General features: G+C 35.7%; 1 protein-coding gene across 8 annotated transcripts in view; it reads right to left on the reverse strand.

Moving 5' to 3' along the window:
- The window catches only part of adgrg6 (adhesion G protein-coupled receptor G6), a 124,612-nt gene that overhangs the window by 37,630 nt on the left and 61,706 nt on the right, over positions 1–25,276 (reverse strand). For 2 of the 8 annotated variants that reach the window (XM_016998378.2, XM_062977965.1), the window contains 6 exons: positions 16,668–16,748; positions 14,224–14,304; positions 5,376–5,461; positions 4,008–4,060; positions 3,832–3,891; positions 354–496 (listed from right to left, as the gene is read on the reverse strand). In XM_016998378.2, coding sequence (XP_016853867.2) covers positions 354–496; positions 3,832–3,891; positions 4,008–4,060; positions 5,376–5,461; positions 14,224–14,304; positions 16,668–16,748 — 504 coding nt within the window. Of the gene's footprint in view, positions 1–353; positions 497–3,831; positions 3,892–4,007; positions 4,061–5,375; positions 5,462–10,301; positions 13,344–14,223; positions 14,305–16,667; positions 16,749–18,271; positions 23,727–25,276 lie in introns of those variants that run through there. The other 6 variants (XM_062977947.1, XM_062977953.1, XM_016998381.2 and 3 more) reach the window with 4 other exon arrangements.

Below are 25,276 nucleotides of genomic sequence, written 5' to 3' on the forward strand. Positions count from 1 at the left end.
CCAAAAATGGTACAAATATATGCTTTCATTTTCCAGGGATACAATGTAACGGATCTTTGCTACTACAAAATCTTTGTCTATTTCTATTTTTATGGTACATCCTTTCTACTTTGACTGTACTGAAGAACAAACTAGTTTATTAAAATGCTGAACAGATATCTTTTTATTACAATTTATAATTACAATGAAAATACAGGGTTTTTGAGTAAATGCACATCAATTTCAAAATCAGTTTATCCCTTCAAAATGTATTTTTTTCTTGAGACTGTGAAAAAAAATCTGTTAAGAGTAGTGATGTTTTTAATTAAGCAAACACAGTATGAAAACAGCAAAGGTGAGCCTTCATTTCTTACCAACAGGATGAACGTCTACTTTCTTGATTCTCCAACCATTCCCAATACTGACATTATTGCTCTCGAGTTTCCTCTCAATTGTTTGTTCTTCTAAACTTATATTGTTGGTAGCGTTATAAACCAAAAGAGCCCGGACATCAAAACTGCAATGCGAAAACAGCCCAGGTACTGAAAATATGAGTTAGCAATATGACATCCTTCTTATGATTTATGAAGTAGAAGTTGGTCGCATGATATGCTTTAAATCATTCAGCAAACCAATGGAGGAAATTATTTTACCATCTAATTTCAACATGAAATAATCAAATGAATTATAGTCACTTCTATAAATCCTACCATAATGTTTATGATTTCACCAACTCTCTCTGACTCATAAAAAGTTTCCCCTGCCCCCAAATGGGAAAAGCCATATATTGTGTGTCAGAATTCATATTCAAACTTTCTATTAATATGCACCAATGGAGCAACCAAAGTAATTTCAATCACTAACATATCCAAAATTAAAACTTTACAATAAAACTAAAAACACAAAAGACTTTTACAATCAACATAATACAGTCAATATATAAACAACAACAGAGTAAAGATATCTACAGTACACCTAAATCATTTGTCACAAGAGTTTGTTATAATTCTTGTTAGGTCACGAGTATTCTCGAAGGGACAGAGTAAAACAGCCTACAGAGAAACGCATTTTCCTAATTAATGACTGCATATATGAGACAACATATTTTAAGAGTTCAAAGGCATAGCCATATTAGTCTGGATCAGTATACAAAAGAATCTTGAGAGAAAGAAGTGGGCAGAATAAGCTTTCATAGAATAAAGTCTATGATCAGACCTTCATTTTAACAAGAGTTAAGGGCACAAGACACCTGCAAATATGGAAAACTGCAAATATCATAAGTCTGCCTAACATGCATATTACAGGCTCCTTTCTCACCAAGAACCAGTTTGGGCTAGGAAGAGACAGATGGGATAAGATGAAGGTGTCGTTTCAGCTACTGGATTTTTTAGGAGAAGGTTTAAAGCAGTGGTTCTCAACCTGTGGATCCCCAAATGTTTTGGCTTTCAACTCCCATAAATCCTAACAGCTGTTAAACTGACTGGGATTTCTGGGAGTTGTAGGCCAAAACACTTGGGGACCCAAAGGTCGAGAACCACTAGTTTAAAGGGTGGGTGGGATTGTCTTGGGAGTAAGGGGTGATTATTTTGGCTGAATAGGAGATGGAGGTGGCAAGATGGTCAGGCTAGTTAAGCAAAAGTTATGGACATGCAAAAATCAAATACAAGAAAAAGAAACATGTGAAGGTGGAGGGCCAACTGTTCTTCATCATGCATCTGATGGAGTAGACTTTAATCAGTGAAAGCTTATGCTACCAATGTCTTTCTTTGAAAGGAGCTAAAAGATTCCTCTCCCTATTTTAAAAGTGTAAACATACAAGCACCTTGAATTATTTTAGTGGAACATGCCCAATTAATAAGGGTGTTCCCACTAAAACAATTCACCTCTGTCTCCAGAATGATCATACAGCAGCACCACAGGCTTGTTCTACCAGCTTACACTGTTAGCCCATGAAACATCACATTCAAATCACACAGACAATATTTGGGAATCTAATTCTACATCTGTGTGAACTGGTAGTAGCATATTATTTTTGGCACACAATGTAACCATGATCTGTTTTCTTTGCTTAGATTGTTAAATATGACTAATGGGGTTTGCCTTCATGTATTGCTGGTTAATCAGCAGTAAGAACAGCCATTCCTTGTAGTAAGATTAAACATAGAGTATCACCCTGAAGTGTCATCACAAAATAGAGCAATAGCAGAAAGCATGTTTATGGTGTTGGTAAATAACACTTGTTGGAAGACTGCAAAGCTGTGTGCAAAATAAAAATGGGGAACCCACACAGGGAAACAGGGAAGCCCTTAGGAAGACAGCTCTCTTACCCAGGAGACCCAGTCTTTGCCATATGACTACACCTATGATCTGTAGGATCTTTCAGGGGAAAACAGCAGCAGCAGGAACAGAAATGTGTGGCATTACTGTGATGTCAAAAAAGGGCATGGCATCAATGAATTAAACAAAATGCACATGATATTTATGCTAGAAAACACTGGGGGGAGGCATTTCTGAACAATTCAGTTTTGCTATACAGTGGGCATCATCTAATTGGACACAGAGAGTAAATGTGAAGGAAAATTAAACAGTGTTGATAAAGTTTATCCACTCTGGGATCTGTAAACATCTTTGTCTTTGGCACATAATACCTTGTGGACAGTCTACACTTCGGATAATTTCAATAAAAATTGCTTAGTGTTGCAAGATGAGCAAACCACTTGTATATTCAATTTTCCTTTGTTCTTTGTTCCATGTAACTGCTTCCACAACAACTGTGTTTGAATAATCTGTTTCCGAGAGCTATTCTTCCCACTTGAAAAATAAATGGCACTATTCTGAAGCTAGTAGCAAAGTAGAGGATGATGCAGGGAAAAACATTGGTAGGTGAGGAAGGCTGGCTAAGGCACTTGCCAGTAGTCCAAAGATATAGCCTGGAATCCTGGTGGAACACTTTGTTTGCATAGAAAGAGATATAAATATGGTAGTTTGCAGTCCACGGTGAAGTCAATAATTGTGTAAGCACACATGAAGACTTCTTTCACTTTTGACATTCTGGGCATGAACAAATGGGCTCAAGATTTTGCTGCCTTCTGTGCAGTTAGCTGTGCAACTCAGATGCAGCATAATTATGTTGACATATATTATATTAAAATGTCTTTGATTGGCATTTTCCAACTCCCACACATCCAACTGTGCAGGACTTTATTTTCATATTTGTTTAGGACTGATTGCTGTCCCATAAGATTCAAGGTATTTCCTTATGACTATTTGCTATACCAAACAAGGAAATATCATTAGATGGAGAAACAGTATAAAAATAGTAATGAAATTCCCTGTTGTGATTTATTCTCACCAATATGTGGATTCCATGCTACCTGGGTCTTTCTTTTCAAATTGTCAAACATTTGAAAAGTTCTTCATTGTCATTGAGATCCATGCCCACTCTAGTTATGCAATCATCAATGATGTGGGAACATGGAAGTATTTTTAGCATATGACAGAGAAAATACTCATATACTTCTGCCTTTGTGTGATAGTAGGAAGGAAAATAGAGAAGGAAAGAGATCACATAATATTCCTTTCCACTTGACCATTGCTTTCTATTCTCCCCAGCAAAGGAGCAATCAAGTAAAAGGAAACATAAAACTGTCCACACCCATCTGCTTCCCTTGTGTACAAATATTCCCAGAGCATCTTGCGGAGCCACAGGAAATGCATCTCATACTGTTGCCAGGTAAATATAATGAATAACAATTTTGTTTTAAGCAATAATGAGTATCCAGGATCTATGAAACTAATAGAAGTATGAAAATTATTTTGAGTCCCGTTAACAAGAATTTTACACAATTTTACCTCTGATGATCTACGTTTCTCTTCTCCCTCGCTCTGTCTTTCATGGCACTTGGTTGAATACTAAAAGGCAATTTTTTGAAACAAATAAAAAAAAACTATAAATATAAATATCAGAAATAACTATATTTCACAACACATGGTAATTGCCTTATTGTTCAGTCATATCAAACATTTACCTTATATTGACCACATATACAGTGTAATTCCAATCCTGAAAGGTGTGATTTAGCTTGAAATAAAAGACAAAATAGTAAATGAGATATTATACATTATATAAAACAAACCTACATCTTTCTTCATAATCACAATGACAATCACAGTGTTATGTGAAAATATGTTATTTAAAAACAATTGTCAACATGCATGTATAACTCTGCATGAATACAGAGAATTTCACATTTTGCTTTCAGTAATCACTGGATAATAGCTAGAAGATGTGACCTTTAAAAATGCCGGAGAAGGCAATAAAGATCAATTTAAATAAATCCAGCAAGGTAACAGTGAAGATAACTACAGGTTTAGGGCAGTCTCTACAAGAGAATATCAGGCTTCTGATTTTCCTTGCCATGTCTATAATCTCACGATGGCCATAAAATATTGAATCTGCTTTAGACCAACAGTGCAAAACACCAAGACTTTAGAGGAGCAAGATAGGTCTATATAGATTAGCTATACTTTGCCATCTGCGCTGTTGTAGAACATTTGAATCCTATGGATTTGCAACATGGTTTAAGAAGAATATTGACAAGCTGGAACATATCCAAGTGAATGAGATGTTCAAAGGTCTGAAAACCAAGCCTTGTGATGAACGACTTAGGGGACTGGCTATATTTTCCATGGAAAAGAGAAACCTTAAACCATGATATAGCAATAGAAGGAATATTTGAAAATATTCAAAAAATAATCAAATACATTTTTGAGAGTCAAGAAATTCTGTTCGAGACTCATTTTGAAAAAAATGGACATGTGATTGCTTTGCACAGAAAACTGAATTATTTGTGCAGAAAACAGCATTCTCTGCATGAAAAATAGTCCTATTTTTATATTTACAGAGGTGCCTTGAATGGCCAGCTAGGAGTGATAGAGGCACAGAGGAGATGACAGTGTAGCAGAGTGGATACATTCCTGGGCAGTTTAGACTTTGGCCCTGGATTTGGCATAAATGTGCTGAATTCACGACTGTTCCAGAGTAGATTTACACTAGTTAACCTTTCTGGTGTATGTGAGCCAATAGTACTATAACTGGGTAGTGTGGAAAGGTCCCTGGTTCCAGGGGGACAAGTACTCATCACTGGTTATTCATTGAAGATATGATCAAACATTCAATCACTTCAATATTTTAAAATGAAATTGATTTCACATAAAAAGCAGAAGTGTTTCAGCTCCATATACCGTAATTCTATTTCAGGTTAGAAAAAAAGCATGCAGGACCAACCAAGAATGAAGGTTTTTTTGAAAAAATTCTTGCATTGGTTACATTGAAATTTAATGTACTAAGAATATTTGAAAGTATACACAGAAGATATTAAATCATCTTAACTTACCCAGTTGGCAACAGCACTCTGAACATTTGACTCTGAGATGTCTTTGTCACTGTAGACAGTAAAAGCAATTCTGTAGAACAGGCCCCCTATGCATTATAAAAACAACATCAATATTAGAACTACAGTTCATGTTTTAGAAATGCCTACAATGCTAAAAGCAATCAAATATATTGGGGTAGACAACAGCTGAAACCTGTGAATGCCCATGGGTATTTGGTGTGCTACCCACACCTATGCTCCCACCTCCTGAATTTTTAAAATTGTGCTAGGAAGGTTTTTTTAAATGTACCCCCCCATCCTGGATTGGGGATAAGGAGAGGTTGAGATCTAATCTCCCCATGTTTTTGGTCTCACCTGGGTTGTTTTAAATCCACAAGAGGACTTTGTTCACTAGGAAGCAGATTACAGCTTAACTTCCAAATTTATTTTCTATTTGAATGAAAGCCTCTCCTAAAAGGGACCTGAATACTCTTAAGGTATCAAATCCCATCTGATCATAGAAGCTCTGGTTAGTATTTAGATGGAAGACTGCCAACAAATACCAGGTGCTGTAGGCTATTTTTCAGAGGAACTATCAAAACTACCTCTGAATATTCTTTGTCTAACAAATCTTATGAAATGCATGGAATTGACAAAAGTTGGCAAACTTGAAGGCATGTACACACGTATGTCTCTTAGACCTAAAAGATCAAAAGGAAACAAAAATATGGCAAAGCTGTACCCACACAGCCCCTTGTAGTGTGAATGATATTTTTTGGGTTTTTAAAAATAAAAGTCACCCCCCCCCCTAAATATTAGAGGGTGCCAGGTATCCTTGGGGGGCTCAAATGATCTAGAGAGGGTCAATGTGGCCCAGAGGCTACATTTTGCCCACTTCTAAACTATATAGTTCATATAAGCAGTTATTCTTATAATGACAAAAGGATGTCTCAGTGAATTGCTATCCTCCAGGGATGAATAAACTCAACTCACTGAAAAACAGAATGATTATATTATATTAAAACCTTCAACTATTGCCAAATATGGTGCAGTGGTTTGAGTGGGAGTCTAAAACACCAGAAGATGCCACTCACTGGATGACTTTGGGTAAGTCACATTCTATCAGCATTAGAGAGAACGGGAAACCTCTGAGTAGATATTGCCAAGAAATACCTTGACAAGATATATGAGTCAACGTTTATTTGTAGGCACATAAAAACAATTAATCTCATGTAGTTAATTGTTGATGATGCTTGTAGAAACAGCCTGCTGATTACTCAGCCTAACTAGCTTTTAAAATTGACTTTTGCTTTTAATTAATTTTGGCACTTTGCTTTAATTTTGTTTTTGTTTTTTAAAAGCAGACTCTAGCTCCCCCCTTAAAAGTACTTACCTAACTTCTAATAAACCTTACCTTTAATTATAAATTATAATTAACTTATTAGTTAATTAGTTGGACTGGATGGCCCATGAGGCCTCTTCTAACTCTATGATTCTAACTGTTCAATGGTTGATTTACACTGGATAACCTGATATTATGTAATTTTTGTGTTTTTATAATTATAATAATTACGAAATCTGCTGCCATTTATCTTTATCAGTGTTCAAATAAGGTTTATGCTTTATAAGTGTATGTTTCTGTTCCTTCAAGTAATTTGTTGACTTTAAATACATGATCATTATTTATACTACAATACTTGATTAATATTTGATTTATCACCAGTGTTTAACCGATGTTGGAAGAAGCATCACAACCAGAATTTAAAGCAGTGGTTCTCAACCTATGGGACCGGTTACCCAAAGCACAATTCAGGCTGTTTTTCAAATATCAATGTACAGTGTAAATTTGGAAGTTTGTTTACTGTGAGATGGAGGAGAGGCTTCCACTCCATGCCTATTTCCTATATTGCATCAACTCAGATCTCTGTGAACTGGCTGAAATTTGAGGGGGGGGGGGAATTTCTGTGGTTTTCCAAGAAGGTATAAGGGCCATCAAAATATGTTTGGTGGCAGTTTGGGAGTGGTTTAGGTGTGTACGTCATACAAATTGGGATATTCTCCATCAAATTTTTAAATGGGGGGGGGGTCTATTTCCAGGGCCAGTAGGAGTTACACAAGGCCCTTGGGACACATGTCCTCATCTCTGCTGAATGGAACCCTGGCTGCTCTATCTGCAAATTAGGCTATCTGATACTGATTCACAGTTGTTATTGCCATTCTTGCAGGTTAACAGACTAACATTTGGTCACCATAAGTCTCAATTCTGGGGAGAAATTACTACATCATAAATAAAGTTAATATCATTAATACTAAGTTTATATCATGGATGAAATGGAGGTGACTTTTTCAACTATTACACTTTGTAAGTTCCATAAGGAAAGATATAAACAGAGCAATTTTGTTGCTTTTTTAAGTATTAGATTTTGGATTTTTAAAAATTAATGTCTTTATATTTCTATTGGGAAGTATACTATAACACCGTTTCTTAATTCTATGGTAAATTATGCCTAATATGGAAGTATCTTATAATGTGGATCAGTGTAATATGTTGGTCGAAATGTTGTACTAGGCCTTGAATTCATTCAGCCTTGAATCCCCAGATGACCTTGGGCAAATTATAGATTAAGATTATGGGAACTTCTGCCTGAGTAAATCTTGCCAAGAAACTCCCACAATAAGTTTGCCTTAGAGTTGCCACAACTTGGAAGTGACTTGAAGGCACATATCAACAATCCACCAGTGGCATTTGACACTATTTGAAACCGAGGGGAATGTTTAATGTTTGATAATGATTGGGTTTTTAAAATCGTGAATGAGGGAAGAAAAAATGATACTAGTGATTATGAAAATGGCGGGGTTTTCTTTAAATTGTGTAGTACATAAAATTTAAATGGACTTCTAAAAGGTACCAGATCCACCTGAACAAATTTAGAGGAAACTGAAAGAAAACACGTTGAGGATATGCATTCTTTGCTACAAAATACAATATTCCAAGACCTGTACTGAAGTGATTTGATACATTTTGATAGTGTTAATTTTTGCATAATATTTTATTTCTAGCCAAAAATGTGCTGCTACCTATAACTCATTTCTAATTTATTTATTTATTTGGATTAGCTACAATTTGGAAACGAATTCCAAAAACATCCTTCTTTATTCAATGTCTTTTCTTAAACCAAGCCAAATTTTAACACCTTTGCCAGTGTACTGCAAGATGCCAGGATATAGTGTGAGTTCCCAGTTTCTCCAAATTTAATTAGAAAATATCTGCTATGTCCTTAGGACACTGGTATACTTTCACTGACTGTGACAGAAGTTATGGGATCTCTCGCTTGTTGACTGCTGTATATTATAAGGGGTCGGATACTGAAACAAAAGTTACAATTCATGATATCTTTGGACATCATGTTTTTCCATTTACCTTCTATATGTATTGAATTTTAAGGGGATACAAACTGTACTAATCAGAGGCACAGGACCAAATCCAATTCCAACCAGGAATACCTTTGAGCCATACTAATTTCTAAAAAGTAGTTCAAGTGGAGAACAGAAGTTTTGAAACCACTGATTAGCTATCAAATGGGGAATGAGCTGAAGAAATAAGCTTAGGAGATCACCAGTTAAATTAATGGAAGGAGAAATAGAAACAAATAGTACAACCCCTGCATCCATGAAAGATACACTGGGTACCTGAAACTGTGGTGAGTAATAGTGAAGCCTATATTTTGAATATACTTTGGCTGGAAACATACCACAGAATCACACTGAAGGACCTAAAGAGGCCAACAAATGCTTCCAGGTGAGATTATTTTTTTGGAGCATGGGAAAGTGAAACCATGGATATTAAATTCATGGATAAGAGGGTTGTACTGAAATAGTGTGTCTAAATACCATTGGTGGTCATAAATCACAGCATGTATATTGGGATATGTAAATTAACCTTAAGTGATACATGAATCAGTTTCTATTATTAGAAGATTATTTCTACTATAATGCACTTTTATTAGATGAAAGTACAAAATACATTTCAAATAAAATCTAATTTAACTAGAAAGCTCTAATATGCTGTCTTTAGAGAAGACTTAAAGAGATTTACTGCCCACCACCACTAAACCACTGAGGTTAGTACAAAAAATAAATTTCAAGCCACTCTCAGGAGACTATAAAATCAATCAAAATGATTGAAACATACAATTTTTGTTTTAAAATTATTTATATACAATTTCTTTAGAATTGCAACTGCATAAAATATTTATGGGCAAGCTAACATTTTTTAAAAGGTTTATAACTGCTAAGGCTTGATTTCCCCATTTATGCTACTGAATATCATTTTCAGCAAATTTTGGGGATAAACACACACAAAAAAATACTTGTAGGAGGCCAAGAGAGGGATGTGTATAAAGTATATTTGAAGAATTTCTCTGTTGAACAGCAGGATGGGGGGCACAGAAGGCACATGCAGGGTTTCCTCTGTTCCATTGTGTCCCTGCACTAACCATTTAGATGTTAAGGCTCCATGGTAAATCTCATTAGCGTTTTTTGCTTCAGGACTGGGGGAGGCTGATTTTTCACATCCACCTTCTCATTTGATCAAGCTTATTTATTTATGTTGTTCCGCTATAAATTTATGCTTTTGCTGAATTTATTAAGATTGTACATTTAAAATCATCCCTAAAGACAGAACAAATGAATCTGTGGTCTTTAGTTGCTATTGCAGTCTCCTCAAAGTCCTTGTGATTAGTAAATGGGATGGTAGTGATTAGAATCATACATCAAAGAAGATTAACCTTTTTTAAAAACTGACGTAAAATACACTTCTACTTTAAGATTTCAAGGCTTATTGTATGAAGGAAGGCTAATCTACTCCAATAACACTAAATCTGTTTCTACAAAATCTAGAAGATGAAATGATTTTATTTCTACATCTAAATGCATTTGTTGACATACTGTGCTTGACCTCAGGTCCACAAACGCAGTCCCAGTCACTGAAGGGGTTACATAACAAACAGGACAAAACCGACGCAGGAGAATTGCTACCAGGACTCAGTGTTGTTTTGGGTGCAATACTTTGGTTTGCTTCAGACATCACCTTCATGAGAGGATTTTCATAAACTGACATTTCTTCTGAGTTCTGAGCTCCTGCGTTATGATGGAATGTTATTCCAAACATCATTTTTGTATGGGTTAATGCATTTTCATTAAGGGGTGCATCCATTTCTACAAAAGGAGAAGAATGGACTAACATGCCAGTAACCACTGAAACTGGATGCAATCCTAGAAATGATGAGTGGCTCAGTGTTTTTTCCAAATCCAAAGATGGTGAAATTTTCCACTTGTATAAATTAGTAGCCTGGATATTGGAGGTTAATTTGTTATTAATAGGAGAATCATTATGCTTGCTAAAATTGTGATGTACCTCCCAAACGGATTCTTCTGTTGAAACAGTTGTGTCTATATCAGATTCAATAGTTCTATAATCCACATCACCATCAAACAGCTCTGCATGTAATAGCTGAAGAGAAGGGTTAAGATTGCTTTCTTTATCCTTTGCTGATTGCTGTATCCTATCAGTTAGGAAAATTTCATTTAGTGGGCCTCTCTGTATGCTTTGCTCTTCATTCCATGAAGGGCCAGAGCCAGGAAAATTTTGATCAAGGCTATTCCACAGACTTTGTGATAGTAATGGCATAGATATAGAAGACATTCGTGTTGCTGAGTTGCTATCAAATTGAGAATTTGCTTTGCTTTGAAATCTGTAACTATGAGTTTGCAGTATTTCCAAAGGCATTTCCCCTATAAACAGATTAGATATGTGTGGATTTTGTTTTCCTAGAAAATCATTGTCCTTAAGTGAGTGTCCTTTTTTTTGTACATAAACAGAAGTTCTTGAGAACTGGTTACCCTGTCTGGTCATATACATAGACAGGCTTTCCATATTTATTGGATTTGATGATGAATCTGTGCAGGCACCATTTAAGCATGAAGATTCAAAAGACAGTGTTAGCATTTCAGTATGATAATGAAAAGCATTTACATAGGCAAATGTGGGTTTATCTGGAATTTGCTGCAGAACTAAACTATCTTTTTGTCCATCAGTGAATGTTATATATAATTTGTCAGAATGCAAGGAAGGTTGAATTGCAGGTACTTCCAAAGAAGTCAAAGGAAAATGAAGCGGAGATATGACATTTATAGACACACTTAAGTTCAGAGAAAGGCCCTCTTCGGTTTTTGTGTCCAACAGTGATGTGTTTTCCAGAGTTTTTGAAATCCTTGATGGAACTGTTGGAGCAAACAAACTTAATTTCTTTCCATCCTTTTCTGACACAGGAGTGGAAGTATCTATTTTCACAACTTTATAGTCCAATGAACTATTATATGTTGTTTGCACAGTGATGTCATCTATATTTGTTATGAAAAAATCCTGCTCACTAAGTGTCAAACTTTCTCTAGATTCCTCAGAAGACACATGGAGGTCTGGCCCCAAAGTTTGATAATTTCTTGATGACAGAGTATTTTCATATTGCATTTGAAGACTTAAGTCATTGGACTCCCACAATGTATTGATTTTAGGGAAAACAGTGGGAGAAAAAGTGAAATTAGATACCTTATCTGATTTATTGTTTTGCAAATGTCCAGTTCGTGTAAATTTGCTTGACTCTGACTTGACATTTTCAAGGGAAATCAAAGAAGAAGGCATATAATGTATGGAAGCACTGAATGTATTTAGGGATTCAGATTCATCTTTATAAAACAAGGTCTCCTCTGTCTCTGGATGGTGCATCTGTTCTGTTAATGGCATAAATGTAAATGAGACACCTTTTGAAGAAGGTATATAAAAAATTTCTTGAGCAGAAGATAAAACAAAATCAGCATGTTGAATGTCTGGCCCTCGTTCTTTAAATTTTGATAAACGTTGCCATTTTATACTGTATTCTACTGGCAAGACAGCTTCTGTTGGCTGGATTACAGGAATAACATCTGGAAACCAGGATTTTATATTTTGTAAAGAGCCAGAAGGATTTGCACTTTGCTTTAAAACATGTTTTTGAAAATGTACTGAATTATGGTCTTTGATATAATTAGATTTTGTGGGCTTGAGTTTGCCAACAATGTAAAATCCATTCTGAACATAATCTTGTAGAGTTCTCTGTGTGGGTTCTAAGTAGATACTTTCAAGTGTGCTTTCGAGTAACTCCATCTTTAGTTCTTGATATAATTCACTGGGGTTTGTATAAGACGACTTCATAGAATAGGAAGGAAATATTTCTTCTGAAATTCCAGAAATTATAAGATTATCAGTTGCAACTTCATTCCATACATTCAAAGATTGCAAAAAACTGTAAGCATCTTTATATACAGAAGATAAAGCATAATTCTTAGATGACAGTACCCACTGAGGATTTTTTGTAGGTTCAAGGAGAGGGGTTTTGCTTATCAGAGAAGGAAATAAAGAACCTGACAAAGGATCTTCTAACTGAGGTGCCCAGGTCCATATTAGTTCTGATTCAAGACTTTCACTTTGTCGAAAAGGAAAAATTATATTCCTGATATGATCAAGCAGAACAGTGGGTACTTCCCTTGGAGTACCACTCTCGCTTAGCAAACTCTTAGTTTCCTCTGAAATACTATTAATGTTTGAATAGTTCAGATAAGAATTATAGTCAGTGTTTACTTGTTCAGTAAAAGGATCCAAAACATTAACTTGTGTTTCCTGAGGAGCAGACGATGTGACCTCAGGAGTTGTCAGTATGAAATAATTGAGTGCATTTCTTCTCTCTGAACTTTTCTCCTCCATTGATGCAGATTTGCTAGTATGAGAAAGCCTTGGTTTCACTGGCCAAACTATTGGAGTTGAAATTATTCCTATATTTTTGACACCTTTTATCTTGGAATCTTCATGTCCTGGTAGCAATCGCTGAGAGGAGTCATCTGAATTTCTCTTGACTCTGAAAACCACTGAAGCAGGATCTTTCATTTCCTGCAGGTCTGTATACAGGAAGCCATATAATTAAAAAACAAATTATTTACAAAAAAAAATTCCCCATAAGATAAGACTTACAACTGTGTAAGCAAGAACTGTATTTCAGTGGGAACTGTATTGATTTATAGTGCATTTGTTTGTTCTGATGTGCAGGTCATTTTTCCCTTGTTTATTGAAAATGCCTGCAATTCCAATTGATATAAATAATCCAACCAGTTTCATTTCTTAGTCTTATGATGATACTGAGTGAGTAATCTAAAAGGCTTGAAAATTTCTGAACAAAAGAGGGAGACATCAAGAGAGATCCCACTTAATTAATGGATTTTCCCTTTACCCATACTATGAAAGGATTTCCCAGCCATAAAATCACTGAAGAGGTATGGACCCCCCCCCCCAAGCTTTAGGACAGACAATCTTTGGAGTGCATAGACTCTTTCCAGCACTGAGGATGTTTCTCCTTAACACCTTGCAAATAAATGGAGAAAGGGGGAGAGGGAGAAGAATTGGTAAAAAATGTGAGCTAGAGGGAGAAAAAGAAATAAAAGAAATCAGAGGGAGAAAGACAACACACAGAGAATGTAGGCCAAGGTTATCCAAAGCTGTGATTAGCTGTGCCTCATCAGATACAATATACCACAACTCAAGAGCAACAATACCAATATTGTGTTCTTAAACAACATTAATATCAACAGCTAGCATTTGAGGATTAATGAAACAATCATAACACAAATTGTAATGATCTCTGCCATTCAAGAACTACCTCTCTCCTGTTTCTTCTGTGGATTCAATTAGACACTTCCCTGGCAAAATCCTTTTAGTGTTTTCTAACATCTGTTGTCTTATAATATTTGCAGAAGAAAAGAAATGTAACATTGAATTTCTTACCATTGGTTTGTTTATCGGTTCTATTAGTATCAGGAGTGTTAGTGGTGACAATGGGTGATGTAATGATGGAATTTACGGTAGCTGGTAACAAAGATGAGAAAGAGGTGAACTTATATGTATGGAATAGGAATGTTAATGAGATTGGGCAAAATCGAAAAATGCATGAATATGAGCAAGGAGTGGACATATCTGCCTCTTAAACTAGTGAACAAGTTATCTAGGACAACAAAGAGTCTTGTCAAACTTTAATGTCTAACCTGTTGCATTTGGGAAAAAGCTCATATAAGAAGGATACTTGTGACAACACATTATATGCAGTGGTGGACTTTTCCCTTATTTTATTTTCTCCAGAATAGCTGATTCTCCTTTTCTTCAGGAAATTGAATGAACTAATTTCTCTATTCACTTGTTTGGGCAAGGAAATAAGTAAAATGAGTGAAAAGAGAAGAGGGTGGAAGGGGGAGAGAGAAAGGGAACAGAGAAAGGAGAATAGACCAGAGAAAGCAGAAAAAAGAAGAAAAAAGAAACCAAGGAGGGGGAAAAAGGAGTTGGGAAGAGAAAGGAAAAGAAAAGAGAGAAGAGCCATACATAGGAGACTGTTAAATATTGGGATGGATGAAAAGGGCAGAGAGGGAAAGAGCAGAAAAGAGGAGAATGGGGAATGAGACAATCAGAGTGAAAGAAGACAAGAATGTGAGTTGGAAAAGAGAAGCCAGAAAGAAGATGAGCCAAAGAGAAGAGATAAAAGGTGTGTAAAAGGTTCAAGGAAAATAAAGAAAACCCAAAGTGAGAGAGAAGCCAGTGAAACCCCACTCCTGTGCTTTCTTTAAAAAACTATCGCATCAATAGCTTCCAATATCAGATTTTTGTGTGCCCACATTCCATATACAGATCATACTAACAGTCCCTTGCTCATGTGTTATACATTAATTCTCATCATCTCAGTAGTCCATCTTTTTCAGTCTATTGTATGTTTCCTAAATCTGTACCTGCTTTGCTTAGTTTCTCCATATACCTCACAACCTCTGAGGATGCCTGCCATAGATGTGGGTAAAATGTCAGGAGAGTATACTTCTGGAACATGGCCATATAGCCCGGAAAGCACACAACAACCCTGTGATTCCGGCCATGATTCTGAAACGATTTTTTTCAGAATCCCCCAATTTTACTGGGTTTCCTGTCAATAAAATATTTTTTCAAATGCGGGAAACCATTTTCTAGGCAGAAAATATGTTTTGTTTTCTGTGAGAAAATCATGATTGTTATATACACACACAAAACCCCACATGTTTTTCTTCACAGAATAATTCTTCCATAATACTTTGTGATGTCTGAATACATGGAATATACTGCAAATGAATATCTATATTTTCCTACAGTGGGGAGAAAAAGAAAGTAATTATTCATCCTTGCATGTGAGGAAATTTATGGATAAGGAAGAATTAGTTTGGGATTTATATTCCTCCAGGTCTGCTTTGGAGTCCTTTGGAGTCCATTATAGGGGCTGTAGGAGCTGCAGAACAGAGAGAAGTTGATAAAATTACCTCCTCATCTTTATCCCAGAGGCAGATACCCAGTGGGAACTCTGTTTCAGATGTGCCTCTTGGCAGAAAAAACACTGGATGATGACTTGTAAAAGTTACTTTTTGACTCTAAGAAGCTGAATTTTGTTATTACATGGTCAAACATATGATATCCACCTATGCAGGGCACCATTCCTGGCCAAAATGGCAGTGATGAAGTTGATCCCATTAAAGCTAACTATTGCCCTTTTTCAAAACCATTTCATTTGTATAGTTAACATGGAAAATGTAATGCATGTTGAGTATCCCTTATCCAAAATACTTGGAACCAAAAGTGTTTTGGATTTTAATTCCCCCCCCCCCTGGATTTGGGAATATCTGGATTTGCATGTATGAACATGTATGAACATGAGACCCATGTCTGGTCTTGAGACCCATGTCTGAACACAAATGTATGTTCATTTATGTTTCATTCATACATTGTTCATGTAGCCTGAATGTAATTTTCTACAATATTTTAAACATAATTTTGTACATTGAACAATTTGAAAGAAAAGGTGTCACTATGTAAACTGCCAATGTGGACAATTTTGAAGGAGTTGGGATTCATGGATAAGGAAAACTCAAGCTGTATCTCTCAGGATTCTGGGTGCAGATCAGCGTTATCATTCAGGTGACACTGTTCAGAAGTCAGAATAAGAAGCATTCTAAATTCAAGGAAAGGTCTGAAAGATGAACCCACAGCTTTATTTTTCAAATGTATTTCTGATATTTCTCCTGTGCTGTACTTGACTTCCCTTTTCCAAAACCAGACATCAGCATCAGTGTCTGCTGAAGCAAAACAAGGTCCTGAGTATACTTAAAAAGACATTGCAGAATCTTAGCCACTTAACAAAGAAAATGTAACACTGAATTTCTTACCATCGGTTTGTTTATCGGTTCTGTTAGTATCAGGCATGTTAGTGGTGACAGTGGGTGATGTAGTGGTAGAATTGACAGAAGCTGGTAACAAAGACGAGAAAGAGGTGAACTGGTATGGAATAGGAATGTTAATGAAATTGGGCAAAATGGAAATAATGCATGAAAACATGAATTGAGAGAGGAGGAACCTGCTTCTTAAAGCAGTAAACAAGTTACACAATGCAGACATAATTATTTTTGTGTCAAACCCAAGTTCAAAATTCTACTTCAACCATGTATTTCTAGACAAGCCTCATTTGCTCACATACAAAATAGAAATAACTTATATTTACTTTCACAGGGATTTGAAGAATACACATATATCCTCTCACTCACAGACACATTCATTCCCTTGGCTGAAGAAAGAAATTAGCTGTAAATCTAACACTAGTACTAAACATATTTGTAATTGTGTTAACTGACTTTATTAATCTATGTTCAAACTCAGAATGGAACGAGAAAACAGAATCAAGAAATCATTTAATATATGGTAATTTGCTGTAGCAATAGTTAGAATATCTGTCATTAGTGGATATGCAAATTCAGAGATATCTTCTCTCTAGACTTTCAAACAAAACCCTTTTTTATCCAAATACTATAAAAACAGCATATCTGAAGTTCCCATGTAAGGATCTAATTAAATAATCTAAGCTCTGAATAATTAACAATCAACGTCATTCATATATGTATTTGTAAAGGATACATTTTCAAAGCTCTGCCTGAGATTTCGTGTGTCTCATTCCCAATACCATTCAGAGAAGTAGCTTGCATAACATCCAATGGAAAAATCCAAAAACTGATGCATCCAAAAGAAACATGCAAAACCTGATGCATATAGTTTGTCAGTTAGAACTATGGAAATATTTTAATCCCAGCAACCAAGGAAAGCACCACTAAATAGTGAGGTGATACACAACTGACAGATATATGTAAAACAAAAAAAAAACAAAAACACTCCTTAGAAATAATCCAAAAACGAGACTTCCGGGTGGACAGGAATGGCGGCAGGCTGTGCACTTTGAGGGCTCTCAAGGTGCTGCCACCTTTGTGACCAGGTAGAGCCTTTAGGGTCCCTCTCCCAGGCAGAGAAGAGCCCGGGAGACAGCTAAACCCACCGGGCACTCGCCGACGGTCCAAGCAGTGCCCACCCCCCAAGGGTGAGTGCTCACGGACCTGGAAAAAAGAGTGCCCACAGGGCAAGCGGGTCACGAAGAGATAGCGCACCAGGTTTTTAACCTGGCATACTGCCGACCACATCCACTTTTAAACAAAAAGAAACTGGAGGAAGAAGAGCAGGAACGCTCTAAGAAGTGAGTAAAGCGAAGGAATCTATCCTTGGTGGGAGGGAAGCTCCCCAAAAAAGCAAAGAAATTAATATTTACAATTGGAGCCAAAGAGGGAGGGTTAGAACCTCCCAAGCCTTTAAATTTAAACAATCAAAAATAAATCAAAAGTAAAAAACCGGGCCCCAAATCAAAAGAAAAGAACTCTCTACAATATTATTAATAAAAGAAAAGAAAATAGAAAAAGAAAGAGGACAATCGCGACATCTTGAAAACACTGACCTTGTGAGAAAGTTTGTTGTGTCTATAGCCTCCCCTTTCTTTAAACAAAGAAAATCAGAGAGAGCACTGCTAGAGCGGTGGAAGGGCTGGGGAAGAAGAATCGGGAGGACAGGAAACAGGAAGCAGGAAATACAAATGAAGGGACCGGAAGAGGAGACCATAGAGGAGAGGAAATAAGAAGATAGAGGGCCAGAAAAGGGGAATGGTCATAGAGAAACATCCCAGAGAATCAGGAAATAAAAAGAAAAATGGGAATCAAAGAGAAATAAAAGAAATAAAGCAACTAAAAATCCTCAGAGCCCATTGGAAAGGGACAGAAGACACAGAAAAGATAGGAAAAGACCTAGCAGCGACAAGGACAACGAGAACAGAGCTGGCCAGCAAAGGAACAGAGGGAGATACAGAGGATAAGAGGAATAGAAGGCAATGAGGGACAAAACAACAGGTGCTGGAGCGAGCGACGGACAACGGAGAACGACAACGGACCATAGGAACAGGGAAAGAAGACAAGAAGACAGCAGAACCAACAGAGACACTTATAAAATATTTTAAAAACCTCATAAAGGGGTAGAAAGTAGAAATAAAAATGACTACACCTAAAGTAAGAGTGGAAAGAGAAGAGTCTAAAATACAACAAAGGAGACAATCACTGCCAGAAAATGTGAATCTAAAAGACATTATGAGGGAAATTATGAGACTATCAGATAGAGAACCTTCCAAGAGCAAATGCTTAACATGAAAAAAGAAATTTCAGAGGAATTAGGGGATATGAAAAGGAATCTAGATACAGTTCAGAAAGATATAAAAGAGATTAAACAGGACAAACAAAAATTAGAACAATCACAAAAAGAATTACAAGCCAAAATGGAAAAATTGGAAATGATGAATACCAAATTAGAGATAAGACAGGAAAGATTAGAACAGAAAGAATTAGAATTCCAACTTAGATTTAGGAATATTACAAGAAGACCCCAAAGAAAAGATCCGTGAAATAATTTGTAAAATGACAGCTGAGCTAACTCAAAGATTGGAAGAAAAAATGTCAGAAAATATTGAGAAAACATATAGAATCACTACCAATTACTCCAGAAAAAACAAAGTTGCCAGAGATGTAATAGTTCATCTCTCAAGAAAAAAATTGAGAGAAGAAATACTGAGAAACAATAGTAAGAATCCATTATACTACAAAGGAAAGAAGGTCTCGATCCTAAAGGAATACCCTACAAGTACTCTGATCAAGAGAAGAAAATATATGTTTTTAGCAGTTGAGTTAAGGAGACTCCAAATCCGTTTCAGATGGGAAAGGAAAGAAGGAATGATGATTACTTATAAAGACGAAAGAATATGGATAACTTCAAAGGAGAAGGCAAAAGAATTCTATAAAAGGCTGCAGAGAGACAAAGATACAAAACACCAGAAGAAGAAGCCCAAAGAGATAGCAAAAGAGCAAGATTCCTCTCACCAACGATGACAGCCGCTAGTGTGCCCCTATTGGACTTAGATGTACCCGACGAAACTTCATAAATAAAGGATTGTCATGGATTTAAAGTGTCTGATATTTAATGTTAATGGACTAAATTCCCCCAATAAGAGAAAAAAGCTTTTCAATCAAATAAAGAAAGGCAAATACGATTTGGTGGTGTTACAAGAAACACACATAAACCAAAAACATACAACATACTTAATCCAAAAAAATAGGAAAAGAATATTATTCATCAGCAAATGAGAAAAAAGAGGGGTAGTAATCTATATAAATCCGAAAATAGAATCAAATTTAGCTTTTAAAGACCAAGATGGAAGAATGATTGGAATTATTATCAACCTGAAGGGTCAAAAATACTTTTTTGCAGTATTTATGCACCAAATGGCCCCAAAACAACAATTATAAATGAACTCAAATATATATATATCATCCCAAGAATTCGATAATTTGATAATCGCCGGAGATTTTAATGGAGTAATTGACCCGGATCTTGATAAATCTAAGGACCAGAGGAAAAAATTAGGAAACAAAACAAGCCAACTTCCCAAACATTTTTTAAATATGAAACAAGAATTTGACCTAAAAGACATATGGAGAAATTTACACAACAAAGAAAGAGACTATACATACTTCTCAAACAGATATCAATCCTGGTCAAGGATTGATATGATATGGGCGACAAAAAGTCTATCTACTAAAATTTCCAAAGTACAAATTTTACCAAGAAGTATCTCCGACCACTGCCCAATTGAATGCACTATAAACGAGTCAAAAAAGGCCTTTCGATGGAAACTTAATGATAATCTAATAAAATCACAAGAGGACATCAAAAAAAAAAGAAAATTCTAAAAGAATACTTTCAGCTGAATATAACTCAAGATATATCATTACAACCAGTATGGGATGCCAGCAAAGCGGTTATGCGTGGGCATTTTATTCAACAAAATGCACATAACAATAAGAAAAAGAACCAGGAACTAGATAAAGTGATGGAACAAATAACACTTTTAGAGAAAGAATTAAAATTAGATCCAACAAACAGAAAGATAAAACAAGATTTGGACATATGGGTCACTCAAAAAGATTATTTAGAAACAGAACAATTGGCCAAACAATTAAAATTTATAAAACAATACAATTTCCAAAATGCAAACAAACCAGGAAGATGGTTACCAAGAAAAATCCGGAAAAAAGGCAAGCTTAGATTCTAACGGAAATTGAGTCAGAGGGGAAACGTTTCACAAATGATCAAGAAATTACAAATCAATTTTACAAGTACTATAAGAAATTATATACTAAAGACCAAATAAAGAAAGAAGACATTATGTCCTTTTTGAATAGGCAAAACATACTAAAAATAACAGATCAACAAAGACAAAGCCTAAACGACGAAATAACAGAAGAGGAAATAATAAAGGCAATAAAGAAAATGGATGGAAGCAAAGCGTCTGGACCCGATGGTCTCTCGGCCACATATTATAAAGTAATGGCAGAGGAATTAATACCGTATCTTCATAAAATAATGAATGGAATACTAAACCAACAAAAACTACCTGAATCATGGAAAAAGGCTAACATTATTATGTTACATAAAGAAAACCAGGACCCAAAAGATGTAAAGAATTACAGACCCATATCACTTTTGAATGTGGATTACAAAATCTTTACGAATATTTTGGCAGAAATATTAAAGAACTATCTCAAAGACTGGATAAAAGAGGAACAAACAGGCTTCCTCCCAAATCGCCAAATTAAAGATAACATTAGGATAATATTAAATACAATAGAATACTATGAAAAAAAAATCAAGAAGAATTGGCCCTACTAAGTTTGGATGCAGAAAAAGCGTTTGATAACCTGAATTGGGACTTTTTAAAATGATTACTCAAAGAAATGGATTTCGGTTACCAATTTACAAACGCTATAAATGCAATATATGAAAGACAAGAAGCTAAAATTACGGTAAATTCACATGAATCCAAAAGTTTTTATATTTGTAAAGGGACAAGACAGGGGTGTCCATTATCCCCTCTGCTGTTCATCATGATACTGGAAATATTATTGAATAGTATAAGGGAAGACCCAAATCTAAAAAGCTTAAGAATAAACAAAGAAAATTACAAATTAAGGGCTTTTGCTGATGATTTAATTTGTATAATCAATAATCCTTTGGAAAATATAAAAAGATGGGTTAATAAAATTGAAGAATTGGCTGGCTTAAGAATAAATAAGAAAAAAACTGTGATCTTAACTAAAAATATATCCCAAAACAAAAGAGAAGAACTAGCTAGAATAACAGAATTTCAGATAGTTGACAAAATTCAATACCTGGGATATACGTTGACGGCAAAGAACTCTCAGCTGTTGAAAAATAATTATGACCAGAAATGGAAGGAAATAAAAAAAGATTTAGAAAATTGGAAGTCTCTAAAATTGTCCCTATTAGGCAGAATTTCACTAATCAAAATGAATGTTTTACTTAAAATGTTGTATCTATTCCAATCTCTGCCGATCATCAGGAATATGAACATTTTTAATTTGTGGAACAAAGATATAGCGAAATTTATATGGCAAGGTAAAAAGCCAAGAATCAAAAGGACAAACTTAATAGACGGAAAAAAAAAGAGGAGGCTTGGGTCTCCCTGACCTGAGATCATATTATGAAGCCTGTGGATTAGTATGGGTCAAGGATTGGACTACTTTACTAAAAAGGAATATTCTGACATTATAGGGGGCGGACCTGAGAAGAGGCTGGCATGCGTACACATGGTACGATAAAAAAAAGGTTGAAAAGAATTTTACAAATAATTATATAAGAGCAGGATTAATAAAAATTTGGAAAAGATACAAGGAGAGATTTTACAGGAATACACCGCTTTGGGTTTCACCACTAGAAGCCTTCCAAAGGAGGGAATTAGGATGGCAAACATGGCCGACTTACAGAGACATGTTAAAAAAAAACAGAGGAAATACAGAACTCAAAGAGGAAAAAGAAATTAAACATAAATTTAGCAACTTCTCAAACCAAAGAATTTTACAAAATAGACAAAGAGAAAGGCTTCCCAGAAAAGGATTCTTTTTGAGACAATATAATGAAATCTGAAAATAAAATAATTACCAAAATATACAAAAGATCATTAGAAACAGAAACAGAGCAAATCAAAGCGTGTATGATTAAATGGGAAGCGAATATTGGACACCCAATAAAATTAGAAAAATGGGAAAAGATTTGGAATCAGAGAATCAAATACACATATGCATTCGACTTAAGAGAGAACTGGTATAAAATGATATACAGATGGTATATTACACCACAAAAAAATTCAAAATTTTACAAAAATGTTTCCAACAAATGTTGGAAATGTGAACAACAGATAGGTACTTTTTTTCATACATGGTGGACCTGCCCAAAAGCTAAAAAATTCTGGAAAGATATACACGGAGAAATACAAAAAATATTAAAGACTAACATTAAAAAGGAGCCAGAATATTTCTTGCTAGGAATGTTGGATCTGGATAAAGACAAAGACAAAGAGATTCTATTTAACCACCTGACAATAGCAGCCAGAATAACATATGCAAAGAAGGGGAGACCAAAAGAAATACCGAAAAAAGAAGAATGGCAAAATAAAGTCCTAGAAATAATGAATATGGATAAATTAACTTACTGGCTCTCTCCGAATCAAGGATTACCGAAAAAACAAACGAACTGGGACATGGTAAAAGAATATTTTAATCAACTTAAAATGGAGCTTATAATTTGAAATGACAAGAACAACAAGAAATTTTAGAGACAAAGGGGAAGAAGACGGTTTGGACTATAAATTACTAAAATACAGAAAGTCACAATACAAACTCCAAGGAATAGATGGAAGTCAACCCCTCCCACATACCTTTTTTTTCTTCATCTTTCTTTCTTTCTTTCTTTCTTTCTACTCATATTGTTCTCCCACTTTCCATGTATTTTTTTATTTTTATCTTTAAATTTATTACTAATAAAAATTTACTTTTTTAAAAAAAGAAATAATCCAAAAACATATAGCAGCCAGGATAATTTCAAGGGTATGTGGTCATTACCTACTGGTAGCTTAGGCCCCTTCTATACTGCCATTTAATCCAGATTATCAAAACAGATAATCTACATTATCTGCTTTGATAATCTGAGTACACATTGACATTTAATCCAGTTTAAAGCAAATAATCTGGATTTTCTATAGAATGTACAAGGGGCTTGAGAAGAGATTGAGCAAGCCTAATTTCCCTAAAGAGGAAGTTTCACCACTGGAATGCTGTTATAGAAAAAGCCCTGTCATATGTCCACACCCACCTACTCTTGCAAATCATTTCCAATGGCAATTGGAAGTCACAAAGTAAAGTATTTCTAAAGGCCCTTCCACACAGGGCCAATAATGCGAAGCTCCCATGCTTTTACTGGAGAAGTCCAAGCAACATCACTGGTAAAACTGAATTAATTCAGGACAAAGCAGAAAAACCCTGGGATGACCGAGGGATCAATCTGCATAGCCCTGGATCAGCCCTGAAAACTCTGCGGGCACCAACCCCCTCTCCAAAAAAACCTCCAAAAAGATTTTAAAAAATAAAGTTACTTACCTAGCTGCCATTACACTGCTGCCAGAGTTCTCCTGGCATGTAGAAATGACATGTCAGGAGAAAGGGGTATGAGGAGCGCTTTTCCTCTTCACCTGCCCTTCTCCAGGCACATCATTTCTGTGTTCTAGGAGAACTCCAGCAGCAGTTTAATGGTGGCTGGGTAAGTAATTTTATTTATTAAAGTCTTTTTTTTGGGGGGGGGGAGGGTGGTTTGGGTGTCTGAGTGTTCTCCCGGAAGCGTGGGCTTTTGGAGCTGGGTTTTTAAAACCTGGTTTGGCAAGTACTTTTCCAGTGTGTGGAACCGGCATAAGTCTTGCTTCCGTTTCAGTCTCAAGTTAAACTGGGAAGTCTCTGAGTTTATTTGAGGTAAATATGGTGATTCCCCAAATCTGGATATGGTAGATGGCCAAGGTTGTATAAAATTTTAATACAGAATAAATTTATGCCAGTGGTTTGGATTGTAAGAAGCCACTTCCTCAAAATTATATAAATTATATTTTGTTTTAACAGTCTAGAGCAGGGGTCTCCAAACTAAGGCCCGGGGGCCGGATGCGGCCCATCGAAGGCATTTATCCGGCCCCCACGGCAAAAGGGCAGAAGGGGGTTGGGCTAAATGACCCAAGGGGTCTCTTCTTCTCTTACAACCCTTATTATTATTATTATTATTATTATTATTATTATTATTATTATTATTATTATTATTATTATTATTAACATTGAGGCTGGGTGGCCATCTGTCAGGGATGCTTTGCTTGTGCTTTCAGTGCACAAAGGCAAAGGGGGATTGGACTCAATGGCCCAAGAGGTCTCTTCCAACCCTCCTTATTATTATTATTACAGTAGTCTCACTTATCCAAGCCTCGCTTATCCAAGCCTCTGGGTAATCCAAGCCATTTTTGTAGTCAATGTAT

Source organism: Anolis carolinensis, chromosome 1 (assembly GCF_035594765.1).
Source record: "Anolis carolinensis isolate JA03-04 chromosome 1, rAnoCar3.1.pri, whole genome shotgun sequence".
NCBI lineage: Eukaryota > Metazoa > Chordata > Lepidosauria > Squamata > Dactyloidae > Anolis > Anolis carolinensis.